The sequence below is a fragment of the Tauraco erythrolophus genome, chromosome 7 (genome assembly GCF_009769465.1).
Source record: "Tauraco erythrolophus isolate bTauEry1 chromosome 7, bTauEry1.pri, whole genome shotgun sequence".
In the NCBI taxonomy this organism is placed as follows: Eukaryota; Metazoa; Chordata; class Aves; order Musophagiformes; family Musophagidae; genus Tauraco; species Tauraco erythrolophus.
The window spans coordinates 27,358,269-27,372,142 of NC_141471.1; the positions used below are offsets into that span (position 1 = coordinate 27,358,269).

The 13,874-nt window shown below is 44.3% G+C and overlaps 1 protein-coding gene across 1 annotated transcript; it reads right to left on the reverse strand.

The window, feature by feature from the left end:
- Window positions 1-5,303: 5,303 nt before the first annotated feature.
- On the reverse strand, window positions 5,304-10,177 carry TFPI2 (tissue factor pathway inhibitor 2). Its single transcript, XM_086614437.1, has 5 exons — window positions 10,096-10,177; window positions 9,813-9,992; window positions 9,163-9,342; window positions 7,733-7,906; window positions 5,304-5,407 (listed from the first exon to the last, which is right to left on the reverse strand). The coding sequence occupies exons 1-5, from the start codon at window positions 10,175-10,177 to the stop codon at window positions 5,304-5,306; spliced, it is 720 nt and encodes a 239-aa protein (XP_086470563.1).
- Window positions 10,178-13,874: the final 3,697 nt, after the last annotated feature.

Genomic DNA, 13,874 nt, shown 5'->3' on the forward strand with positions numbered 1-13,874 from the left:
TCAGGTAAAGCAGACACGGGTACTGCTACAGGAGAATGCTGCTCTGTGCAAGATCACTTTTCTACACTTAAAGGAGTTTATCGAAGTGTTTGGACTCACTCCAGGTCTTGTTGGATTCACAGTAGAGTCCCTCTGGCTGTCACAGCGGGACCAGTACAGACTCCCTGTGCTCTGGTGCAGTCGTCTGGATCCATGAGAGCAGTAAATACCATTTGTCATCACTGTTTTTCTCAGCAGACTTCCCTCCCACTTGTAGAGAGGAAAAAAAGGGAAAAAAAGTCTTGCTAGTCACGCTACTTTCTGGAGGTATTTTTATAAAGTATCCTTGTTTAACACCAGTAAAACTCAAGATTTCTCGTTGCTGAAAGCTACTGTGATGATGGAAAGCTTTTTCCTGGTTTGATAATGAGGTGTATTTTCCATCCTTTTCTCTCTTGACTCTTTAAATAGCTTTTATTAGTATAATCTATCCTCTTTATCTTGCTTCCCACACACAGGGAAAAATATCCCATAGAGAATAGCGTTCATATGCATTTATTACTTACTATGAGTTTTATTACTGCATTTCATACTAAGCTTTAAAAATTTTCATCATGCATTGTCCTCTTTGAAAAGATGCTGCACACTTGCTTAGTGAGTAGTAAGCCTCCAAGAAAGCTCAGTAAACAAAAACATTGCAACTCAGTTGGAAGTTTTATGAAATAATTTAACGTGCAGTTAATATATTAAGGCCTTTAAGGAGGATCTAGCATGAGATAAAATAAGGCTTAATATTACTGTATGCTCTTCAGCATGAAGTTCAGCCCCACCTACTGAGACAATGTGATGTACTTTGAGTTCAAACTGCATTTAAAACACAAAAGCAGTTGAGCATCTAACCAGCTGTGTCTGGAAGAGTGTCCGTTTTGTCCATATTCATCTGAAGTTATGGTCAGTGCTGCCAGTACAAAGGGAACATCCATTAAAAGGGACTTGTTTTATTCCCACATAATAGATAATGTTTTACATTTCATAAATTAGTCTTTAACTTGCCTGAACTCTCTCTCTTTTATGAATAGTACAGGTAGGAGCTGGGAATGCTCATTTCTCTGGCATTTATTTGGAAATCACAGCTCATGATCACATCGGTTGCTAATAGCACAAACAGCATGCTTTTATGCATCTTGTTTACACAGATTTTTTTTTAATGACATTTCTGTTCATTAGGCTTTATATACTATGATTAACACCCTTTCTTCTCAGCAATTAAGCAATTTATCAGATGATAGACATTACTGTACAGGACCACCATACACTGAAAAATTAGACTCACTTCAACAGAAGCAAGTATCTCTGCACTAATTATGACCAGTGATAGTTATGCAGAATAATAAAAAGCTTTCTAGAAAGATGATGAGGCAAATTTTGCTTTCCATAATATTAATGTAAATGAATAATAATTCTGGCACATTCACAATGTGGTTCTTCCAGATTCACGTAACCATAGCTGGACTGCATTTATCCAGTAGAACAGATCCCTTGTCACTGCCTGGATCCAGAACTGCTGCCCTCAGCATTATAGCTGACTTCAAGCTTGGGGACACAATTTTTCACCCGTGAGCTGAGACACAACTTCAGTGATTATTTTTTTTATATATGTTTTTTAATGTGGCCCACTGTGTCTAATAAATGAAAAAAAAAAAATAAAATGTTCCACGTTTTCCACCTCCTCAGATGACAGGAATCAATAGAGGACAAGGGATGCTTCTGACAGTCAGAAATCTGACTTCAGGGATACAGGCTGAACTCACCAGCGTTTTGCTCCTAAAGTATGGAATTGTGAGAAAGTCATTTATTGGGGCCAACCACTGTTAAAATAGAGGTAGTGAAAATTTACTTGCCATCATTTAGATTATCAATAAAAGAAATCATGTGTTTTCACATGGATTTTTCTCTTCTCTCTTTTTGACAGTTAAAATTCCACTGAAATATAAAGATGAAGCCACTCTCCAACTCTTGAAACACTTTACAAACCAATTCCCTGAGCCTTGCCACAGGCTAAGGATGGAGAATCAGCACAGCTTTTCATTTTTATAATCTTTGATATAGTTCTTCACAAGATACCACTAAGGAAAAGAACTGGAATTATGGGTTGCAATGGAAAGTTAAAGAGCAGTGATGTTATTTGCAATGGAGTTTAGGCAAATCTGCTTATTTCAGCAACTGCTGTTCAGCAGCAGGTATGACTGTCCCATGCAAATCACCAGTCATGAGTTTCAGTGGCAGTTTGCCTATGCAAGACAAGATGAACCCAGCTGATTATAATCACTGTCCCTCCTCTGCAGTAGAAATTGGCGCTGTGACACACGATACCAGCTGCTGGACACTGGCTACTATAATAAAGTTAATTTGCAGGATGGTATGGGCTGCTTTAATTTTCAATGTGGCAAAATGCTAACAGTTGACCCAACCTTGGCCCAGTGTTGTTTCATCAGCAAACTGAAAAAGGAAGTAAGTCATGAGTCATATAAAATGTTGTAGATGATAGAGAATTATTTAGCTTAGTCAAAGGCACAGGAGTCTGGAGGGATATTAAAGTAACTTAAGAACATGAAGCAAAGCAGTACAGTAGGAGCTGAAATTCTCTGTATCTAAAAAAAAAAAAAAAAAAAAAAAAAGAGATTAAGGCATTTACCTGGAAGGAAGATACAATTTATACAAAGTGGAATAGCTGCACTAAGGGACTGAAAGAAACTTCCTTGGCTTCGCTCCTTCCTCTTCTCCTCGCTCAGTACTCCAGAACACTCTACAGCCTGCTCACTAGGAAACTCTGCAAGAATTATGGATCGTTTAGGTTAAATTTCTGTGTGATATCAGGTAGATAAGAGATTAAATCCCACGCTTCTGATATTTCGCTAAGCAACCTAGCAGTAAACCCTTGGACTTTGAATTATGTTTTTACACAAGAAAAGAAAGAGCATATGGAGCAGCTGCATTACAAAAGGCTGCAGCGGCCACTGAGGCATCCTGGATGGAGCTCGGTCCATCAGGAAAGCTCTCACTGAGCTCCTGACGTGTCACAAGCAGAGGATTATCGAACTCTTGGATCCTTTCCAGGACACTATCTGAGTATCGTATTGCCCAGAATACGCCATGATGTGTGACCAGGCACCCAATTCTGAGACCAAAACCAAAACGAGCTGGAGCTGCTCTCAAGATTTTAGGCTCCCTTTAAATCCCTGGTCCACTTTTGTATCCCACCCCAAGATACTCCTATAAAAGTCAAAAGACCCAGAGGGGTAAGGAGTGATAGTCCATTTTTCAAACATGTTACCGGAGATTATAGCTCGCCGTGATGCTGTTAAAAGACAGCCATCCACCACAGTTAAAAACAGTGTTTAAATTGAACTTTGACTTCCAAAATAAGCTGGTGGTTTTTTAAGCCATAGCCAGAAATCTGCCACAAACACAGCTGGAGCGCCCCAAATGATGGTAGGTAGGTGGGTAGGTACGTAGGTAGGAAAAAACATTCAGAGGGACACTCTGAGCTGCTGCTCTAAGCAGCAAAATTCACAGCCCGAGGGAAGGGACACAGGCAGTGCCCATGGACAGCCTGCCCTGTCTCCCCCAGGGAGGTTAGACTGGTCTTGTTTCTGTTTGAAGGCTGTTGACCAGAGAAGAGGTTTGTTATGGAACAAACACTCAAAACTCTGTCACCGGTTACCTGCAATTTTCTGTCACAGAGTGTGCTCATTCATCTGCACTAAGTGATAGATTAATTGAAGTAAGAAGGGTTTTTTCTGAGATCAAGGACCAGAAATTGAATGGTAGAAAGACCATGGCAAGCACAGCTGACTACTTTAACTGAAAATCCAGCAGTGAGAGAAAAATCAGTAAGAAAAACAAATCTCAACTAGTTTTCCCATCGTGTTCTTTCTCCGAAATGGGGATAAAGCACACGTGAAATTTTCTAACTGAAAGGCAATGTCATTTCAAGCAAATAGCCCAGTACCCACACAAAAACTCTTCAGATAGTGGAACATCAAACAGGAGAACCAGCAGCAGACAATCGGCTTAACTAAGCATCCCTTTGAGAGCAGCTCTTTAAGGAGAGCCAGCTGAGCCATAAAAACTGCTGGGGATGAATGACATCAATGCAATTTACTGGCTTTCTTCAAATAAAGACCTCAGCATAAGGAAATGATTTAAGAGACAACTAAACTCTGCTAGAGTCATAATTAGTAAATAACAGGTTCCATTACATATACTGGTGTATAGAACTAATTCAGGATAATTAACAGAAGCATATGACAGAAAAAGCTCTCCTTTTTTTTTCCACAAAACATTTTATTATGAATTCATATTTAGAAAATATTGTAGGTGAAATTAATTGAAATTCAGACATGGCTCAAACAAAAAACATAAAAGAAAGTGCAATAATATGACCATAGGTATAATCTACCATAAGAAACACAATAGTGCCTCAAAAGAGGGATTACATGAGATTTGCAGAAGCTTCTGGTTTTCTGTTTTAATAGTCACTGCGTAAACATAAATATCAAGATCTTCAGCAGATGTAATCAGCGTAGCTCCATTAAAATCAACAAAAATATGCATATTTATGCCATATGAGCATCCAGATTGTAACTTGGCAGAAACTTCAACTGTCACGAAAAAGTAAAGGCTACATTTTCACTTTAATACTCAAGTAGCTCATTCATTGCCTTTGTCAGAGTGTTTATCAAAGTATCCCTATTCCAAATTTTCTCTCATGGGATGACCAGATTTAATTTTTTACTTCTTTTACTGTTACAAAGGCTTCTGAAAGCCTTGACTACGAACATAACTGTAAAGGACAGTCTACTTAAATGATAGTGTCAAAGTATATAAAATGACAAGACAATAAACCTCTGAACACACTTTTGAAAGGTTCCTTTTCTTTAGCAAGCAGCAGATGCCAAAAAAAAATCCATGATAGAGATTCAGCTTTGTACTCTTATAACTTAGTTATACTAACAGACAATTGATTTGTAACAGCTGAAATGTACTCCCAAGGCAGTAGTAACATTTCCCCACAGAAACATGGAAATCTAAGTACCTGGCTTTGCCAAAGCATTATTGCAAAGACAACAGAGCAGGAGAACCAAACTTAGGTTCATTCTTCTGCTATTAAATGCAGTTCTTTATAAAAAGTAAGTTGGAAATAAATAGCAGTTCTGAACGACAGAACTATGTCAGTGTATAAAACCGTGTGGAAACTATCTTACAAAAGAAGAAAGTGTAATCAAAAGAAGGTGTTTCAAACATTGAAATGCACTTCAGTTTTAAGACTTTGAGCTGTATGTCTGAGGTTTTTTAATCAGTTTTCTCATCATTTTTCTGCGGAATACATTCCTTGGCTTGTTGATTTTTGGTTTCTGAGCCCCTGCTAAGAAAACAAAGGAAGCAGTTAGGAAAACAGTATGAAAAAACTGTTACCACTCTTTATTGTTTGTTGGTGTTTTTTTCATATTATGGTGTTAAAGCAGTTGATCTAATAATGACAAACATATCAGAAATTGTAAAATATGTTCTGAACTCTCTATTCTCACATACTGTAAGGTCTGCAACATGTCCACTTTTGGCACTAGAGTCCTACTTTGCTGCTCTTTTCCTGAGCAAGCATCAAAGTCTTTTCTAGCTGTCCTGCAGTGACAGCAGAATGGAAGTAAACATTTTTCATCTGTTTCATCTGCAAAGAAAAAGAACTATTGCTACATTTCTCTGAATAACACTGGAGCAAAGTCTAAAATATAACCAGCGTGTCTGGGACATGAAAAGGTAAAATGATTTGGGTTTCTGCACAGAACTGGCTTTCACACAGAAGCTGCAGAGTGGCCAAAGGCAGTAGGGGTTATCTCCAGGAACACTTACAAAGGCCACATGAAATGTGTGAATGCAGTTCAGAAAACAAGCACTTTGCAAACCTGACTGAAAACCTTTTGTCTTTATGTGACCTGTTCACTCGCATGCGGAGCCCCTCTGGCCAGTTCCCAATCCTTTTGCTGTCACCCCAATGTGTTTATTTTCTTTTCCAATATAAACCTCTTTAATGAAATGAATTAGAAATCTTTTCACTTCAAAAGCTATAGATGAATTCAAACAGCAGCTGCATATTTGCACAGGGAAGGTCAACTGAACTCAATGTGAGACTCCAAAAGGTAACAGGAAAGATGCTGAGGAGGGAATTATGGGAATGGGAGAGAAGGAGTGGCTTAACTTGCCTTAAAAATTTGCTTAATGTTGCTGTACACTCCCAAGCTATAGAAATTAATATGTATAGCACAACATTAATTAGCACTAATTATGTCCTTAACTATGGGCTTTGGTTGTACCAAGCCTTACTGAATTGTGAAATCCACAAGCTAGTGAAAAAGCTTATAATCGATCCTTTAGGTTTGGCTGTCTGGTGCTCTCGTTAGGAGACAGACGGCATTTCCTTCTTCCTTCCAGAAAAAGAGAGGAAGGGAGAACCCCCAGGTGGCTCTGGCCGGGCGCGGGCAGGGGCAGAGCGCAGAGGCAAGACGCTGCAGAGGCCATTTCCTTCCTCCTCTCCCTTCGCACACTGAGGCTGGAGCCCAGCCCTACTATGTCCCAGGCAGTAACAGACGCAAATTAGACAATCACGAGCACCTCAGGTAGACTTAGCGTGCTATTAAAGACTCCCTTACAACACTGGAATGGCAGAGACACACTCAGACTTGTCACCCGCAGAAATATTACTGTCACGACTAACAGGCAGATAGTATTTTTACTTCTGATGTCTGTGCTCAGGGTGCAATCCTTGCCCCAGCTCTGGATTTCTAGCCCACAAATGAAGAATCATCTCCTGACTTCAGCATTCCGACTACACATCTTAAACCCTGAAGTATTCAGGCCTTGTGCAAATCATGTTTAAAACAGAGCTATTTTTTGGCTTTTTTTTTTCTCCAAAGTCAATGTACATGCTAGATACAGCCTTAATTTTTTTTTCCTGTTAGTATCAGTTTTTTAAATATTGTGCTGTGTCTGCTTCCTGAGTGCTCTGGGGGTCAACATATAATTATGCTTCTCTCTTTCACTGATTGACATATCAAATGAATTAAACTAGAGTATTAAAACTTGCAATAGATGGTATGAATAAAGGATTGCAGGTAAAATAACAAGTGTTTTGACTTACAAGCACAACCAGTAGCTAATTTGAATAAAACCATTAAGAAAAATCAATTATCATTCCCAACCCTTCCCCTCATGGCCACAGAAACAGTTGACTTGGCACAACTGATGAGGCAGAAATCTCTAGTAAAAGGAATGCAAAATGGGAATCAAGGGAGGATGGCAACTGCTGAAAATGCAAAGGAAAAAAGTAAATTGATTCACAACTCATTTTAATCCTACTTAAAAATATCTAGAAGAAAATGATACCTTAATTACTCGTGCTGGTACTGAACAGTTTAAAGATTGATTCCTTGTGGGCTCTAGTAAGTTAATTAGTCTTTGTGTGCCCTTCTCTACGCTTCATTCAAAAACGGTGTGACCACCGCACATCGCACTGCTCTTGTCAGAAGGATTTAGTGTTGCATCTCAGTTTTCTCTGCCTTTGAAGACACCGAGTTCAAAATGCAAAAGGCATACACAAGCCAAGATGAGTAAAAGAACACTATAAAGACCTGGTTCCTGGTATTTGGATCGCTCCATGGGCTTGTAACTGACAAAACACACAAAAAAATCTTACCGTTTCTGCAGACATTGTAGCAATCTGTTTCAGTAACGAAGTTATTGGCATTTCCACCACAGCCAGTATATTTGAACTCCTTACATGATTTAGTCTTGGTGTCATAGTAATAGCGAGGCACAGAAGAAGAACACAATCCTTCATCCTTTGGGCTATAGCATAGCAGGGGACCAGCTTGAAAAATAGAAGGGAAAAACAAAAAAGAGAGAGAAAGACAAATTACATAAATGTAGTCTCTGTGCTTGGCTTCTTAAAAATCTGCCCTGCAATAAATTTTGTGGCTAAACAGCTCTTGTTCCCATTGCATTGACATGACTGTTACCGATGATGACTTCAGAGATTTACTACATCTTATTCCTGTGATTTATGAATTTGAGAAAGCAATAGACAGTCCCAGAAAATAGGTTAACTATCCCACAAGTAAAATGCATCATCTTTCCCCATTTGTGGTGCCATACATATGTCAGCTGAGATAATTACATAGTCTGGCCAGAAGTCTTATTCCATATCTATAGGAATCTAACAATAATTCCAGTGGAACTACCTCTGTAGCGGAAAAGGCACTATTTTATTTAACATTGTTTGATTTGCCAACAAATCCTGCCCATTTGCACCAAAAAGTTCAAACCCCACCACCTTCCTCACAAGAATCACACTTCATTTTGCCTCAACAAAATTTTACTTTTCTTGCTGAAGTCTTTTCTCAATTTATTGGATGTGCAACAGAGAAATTAAAAATAATTCAGCATTCACCTAAGAAAACACTGACAATCTGTCATCAGCCAAAAATAACTGTCTCATTAAGCACTAATTAAGCTTAGGCAGTGACAGCTTTTATACATTCTGGTAGATACCTCTTCTTCAAAGATCCTATCTTGCACTGGATATTAACCTGGTGTTTACAACAATACTTAGCTATAGTCACCTGCTCATAATTATCACCTCTCTTCTTTAAAGCTTGTATGGAGAGACAGCGAAGAGTCATGTCAGGCAAAAAAAAACTTTTATCAGAAGTTGAACTAGCAAGTGCCAAAAACCCATACCACCTAACACCATCTCTCAGGCACTACTGCTTTATATTACAATGTCACTGCCCTGAATGTGGCTGCCACAACATCTCATACACATAGACAGATCTCCAATCTTACTGCCCTTCAGATTACACATGAACACATTCTCTAGAAGTCAAGAGATCGGTCGGGTGTAGCTGTGGGTGTATTTAAGGTCACAACATTAAAACTAACACAGCATCTTCAGTAACAGCTGAGACAAGTGACACATGCAAGCCTGCAGACAATATAAACATCTGCTTCACAGAAGTCTTCAAAAATACCACTGTAGGGGTATCCAGAGGAAAATATCAAGCAAAATATCATCTTCATATAGCTTTCAAACCATCTATTTTATTAAAAATTTGGAACAACCATTACTTTTCTCTGGCAGGCAGTGGTCCACACAAGACTGCAAATCTCTGAAGTTGTTGCCATTTCCATAACAGCCACCGTAGATGAACTCCTCACACCTCATCGAGCTCAAGTTAAAGGCGTATCTTTTTATATGACCTCTGCAAGGTCCTCCATCAGCCTCCATCCGGCATAATTTGGGCACTTCTGAAAAAAAAAATAATTTCACCCTCTATAAAATCAACCTTCATGCTCCTCGTACTGAACAACACGGTAGTGTAGACAAAACGCTACTGCTCTGGTTGCAGGCAAGTCCCAGCTTGTCGCTCTGTCCTAGTTTTACCTGCATTCTTTAATAAAGTGGGATAAGACTAACAAGAGGAATCTGATGCATTAATTAGCAACTAGGTATGATATTAAATTACGTTTAAAATACTAAGAGTTAAATTCCGCATGTCGCTCCCGAGACAACCCGATCTGCTTTTCTGCGTAAGTTCCAACACGCAGGAGGGACAGACGGGGCCGGTACAAAGAAACATCCCGCAACCAGCGCAGCCTCCCCGGTGCTCCCGCAGGCCCCTCCATCCCCCTGTCACCCCGGCGGCGCTCCGGAGAACTGGAGCGACGGACGGCTCCGAACCGCCCGGTCGGCCCGCGGGGCCGGTCCCCGGACTCACTCTTGATGGTCCAGCAGCTCTTCTCGCAGTCGTCGAGGGTGAGGAAGTTGTTGGCGTTGCCGTGGCAGCCCCCGTAGGTGAACTCCTGGCAGCTCTGCGTGTACCTGTCGTAGTACCAGCGCGGCACCAGGGCGCGGCAGGGCCCGTCGTCGGGGGGCAGCAGGCAGGCGCGCTGCTTCTCTGCGGGAGACACCAGCGACCGGGGCTGAAGCCACCTCGGCGGCGGAGGCGGCCCCGGCCCCACGCAGCCGCCCGCGGGGTCCCGCCCAGCGCCCGCTCCTACCTGTGAGGGCGCGCGGGGCCAGGGCCGCGCAGGCCAGCGGCAGCAGCAGCGCGGGCAGCGGGAGGCGGCGAGCGGCGGCCATGTCGCGGGAGGGAGGGAGGGAGGGAAGAGACGACGGACGGCGGGCAAAGGGGCTGCCCGCTCCGATGGCAGCGCTTTATATGAGCCGAGACGGATCCCCCGGGCCGCCTCCCTTCTTGCGCATGTGGTGGGAGGGGAAAGTCTGATTCAGCGGGACAGCAGGTCCCCGCTGACCCGGCCGTCACCGGGGCGCGGCAGGCTGCGCGGCTGCGTAAGCACGAGCGCGGGGGGCGCGGGCAGCCCCTCGCCCCGACGCCGCCGTCGAGGGGGGGCCCACGGCCGCGGGGAGCAGCTAGGGCCAGGTGTGGGGCACCGGCGGGGCTGGGTCCCCGTCAGGCTGCGCCGCCCACGGCGGAGGGTCCTCCGTCGCGGGGCTGCGGGGGGGCTGGCCGTGGTCCAAGGCTGTCCCATCCCGTTCACCTCCCCCTTCCCCCCCCCTCCCCTTCCCCTCACATTGCGGGATGATGCTCGAAGAGCATTTCCTGTTAATCACGGCGAAATCCGGGACGGGTCACTCAGCGAGAGTCCTCTCCCCTCTCGCCCCCGTGGCATCCGCTCGCCGTTTGGAGGCTCCGGGCAGAGGGCGGCAGGACGCTGAAAATCCAACGCGGGAGCCTCCGGCAGGTCCTGAGCCAGGCGGGTCAAGCCTGGAGATAACACCAATCAACCCGCGTCACTAGTTTAGTACCGCTGTGTGTAACGCCAACGAACTTGAGAAAACCTGGGCGTCGTCAGCAGGCTCAGACTCCTGGGAAACCCGGGGGGCTGAATGCATGAAATCTCTGGCTAGTTCAAATATAGAGCTGTATTCCAGAAAATGTGATCACGACTTGTCTTATTCTGTAGGTTTTAACCCCACCAGCGAATCCGGCGTGATCTGAAGGAGGAGGGGGCGAGCAACAAACACTATGCTTTCCCTTTCTAATCTATTAGAGCCATTACATTAATTAGGGTCTACTCCAGATTTCATACAGTAAGAGAGATGAGTGGCTGCAAATTAGGCGTGCTTTCTATAGATAACAATAAACTAATCTGATCTCCTGTTGTTCTTCTCCACTCCCTTTACAGAAACAGTGTAGGGCCGCAGTCCTTCAGGCAGGTGCTGCTGGCGATGGGATTGTGATACAGGGTCCTGGAAATCTGTGGCCTGCAGGAAAGAAGCCACAGTGCATATGGGCTGTGAGGAGGAGGAACTTCATAGCACCCTGAATATTTCAAGAACTGACTTTCTCTCCATGGCTTCTCTGCTTTTCTTATGGTGGATTACAACCTAGTTTTCTGACATAATTTGATTTTTCATAAAGGCAAGAAAAAGGAGCAAATGCAACCCCCACCCCACCTAGGTGGCTTCTATGTTGGCTTCTATGAATGGCACCTCTCTCCTTCCTTTTTCAGCACTGTTCCTTTTTTAAGAATCTCCAATTGCCAAAGGACAAGTGCTTTATTGACAAAAAACCCCAAACCTCATAAACCCTGATGCAGTTTGAGATATCACCATGGGACACATCTGGCATGTTTTGGAATCTTACAGCTACAACTGTTACTAACAGATGTCCTCAGTTGCTTTTTTTTTTTTTTTTTTTTTTTTTTGTAATCTTATTAAGCACAGCAGCTATAATAAAGTTCAGGTCCCTCCGGCAAGGAGAAAAAAAAAAAGACAAACTAACATACATTTCCTATTTCCAGAAAAAAAAAAATCAAAAGGCCTTTTTTCTAATATTAGGAAATTCTCAAGTGGTTTTAATATGACTAGACTGGTATCCTTTAATTTTCATTGGATTTTGTTGGAATTGCAAAAGAAGTCATTGAAATACCACTTTAAACAATAACAGCAAAATGAATGCAGTCATGCAAATACCATTTTCCATATTTTCCAGTTCTTCTGTGCATCCACACATGTAGATCAAAGTTTGAGCTAAAGACCCCTGTCCATCAATGCTGCAGCATGGTGCAGTATTTATTCAGCTTAGATTAGGTAAGTATCTTTAAAAATATATGAACTACAGAAGAAGTTAACACAGCAAGTGGTAAAGTCCTTCACTAACTGCAATCAGCAGAGCCAATCGCGTCAGCAGACAGCTCACTGCAGGCTTCCCAGTACAGGGTTATCAACACCAAGCTGCAACTGTCCTTCCCACCCTAACCATGTTATCTGTGTGCCAGAGCCCACCCTCAGCTCACTCTTGCACCCCGCAGCTGCCACCACCCCCCCCACACACAATGTTTCTGCTCCCAACAACAGCCCTGGCTCCCCTGGGACCTCGGCCAGCCAGCTCCTTTCCACCTATTTCGACTGACCCAGGGACCAGCAGCTGGTGGTTTTTGGGGATGCAGCTGCCAGTGTAGATTATGGGGCAGTAGAAATTGTGTACCAACAGCTGAGAAAGGGGGGGGGGGGGGGGGGGGGAAGGGGGCAGTAATAGCCAGAGGGAGGGGAAGAGGAGCTGATTTTAGTGAATTGGCTAAAATAAACCAAATACAAACCTCAAGAGCACTGTAGGAGCAGCACTGGAGAAGAAAGATGTAAATCTTACGTACTTCCGGCAGCTGCTTACATCTGGTGAGTGGAGAGAGGAGGAGAAAGGAATGTCTTTAAGGGGAAAAGCCAGAGGTGGGAAGAAGGAGGAGTGACTGCCTATAGCACCTTTGAAGTGCCAGATAACAAAAGGATTCATACAGCTCATTGCTGTTTCCTGGAGGTGTGTTCAGTGTAACAGGTGGTGGATTCTGCCTCCACTGGTGGTGTACAAGAAGCAGCTCCTGGGATCAGAGATGCTAGATACTGTACAAACACGCATAGGACCTCCCTGTTCCGAAGAGCATAGCCCCCTGTTTGGACGCTAGACGTCGAAAGTCTGTGCAACCACAAGAGAAGAATGGCCTAGTTCCTTCTTGTGCTTTCTGAACCCATCACTTCTCTTACAGACAGTGCCCCATCCTCAACACCCGTCGTAACTCCAGGACTCCAGAGATGCTTTGTGCGGGCTGGGCATGACATCCCTCTCACACAAAGCTGTAATTCTGCTTTGCAAACATACCTACCAACAAAAGTTGCTGTGTCTGCCATTGACTGCCTGGCCGCCTGCCGGGACAGTTGGCCTGAGAGCTGTTCCTTCCCCTCTCTACATTTTAGTCCAGTCCATTCGTAGTTGCAATGTGCAGGTATTGAGCAATGTACACATGCAAACCACCTGCTGCTGCCTCAGCGGCTGGGCAGAGGAGCACAAAGCCCAGAGATGCTGGTGGCACAGGCAAACAAGAATCATCCCGAGGGACAGTAGGAACAGGAGGAGGTGTCAGAGGAAGAAGGACCTCGCTGGACCAAAACACCTGGCCGACCTCGCTGCGTTTGCCCCACAGCAGTGGTGGAGAGGGAGAGGAGGGGGGAGGCCAGCACAGGAGGGTCGGTGCAGCTCCGCGCTCCGGCCGCGGCTGCCCCGCGGGGCCGGGGCGATGGGGCGGCGGGGCCGAGCACCCTGCCCGGGGGCCGCGCCGGGGAGGCCGGCCGGACCCTTCCTGTGCAGGCAGGGCCCGTGTCAACGCCCCGGCGTCCCGGCAGTGGGGCCGGGCCGGGCGGCGGGTTTTAATCCGGTTAGGGGGGATTAGCGTGGCGGTTTAAAGGCCGGAGCGGCGCGGGGAAGGGGTGCCAGGCGCGCCGGAGAGGAAGCGGCCGCCGCCGCCGAGCAGCGGGGCAGCCC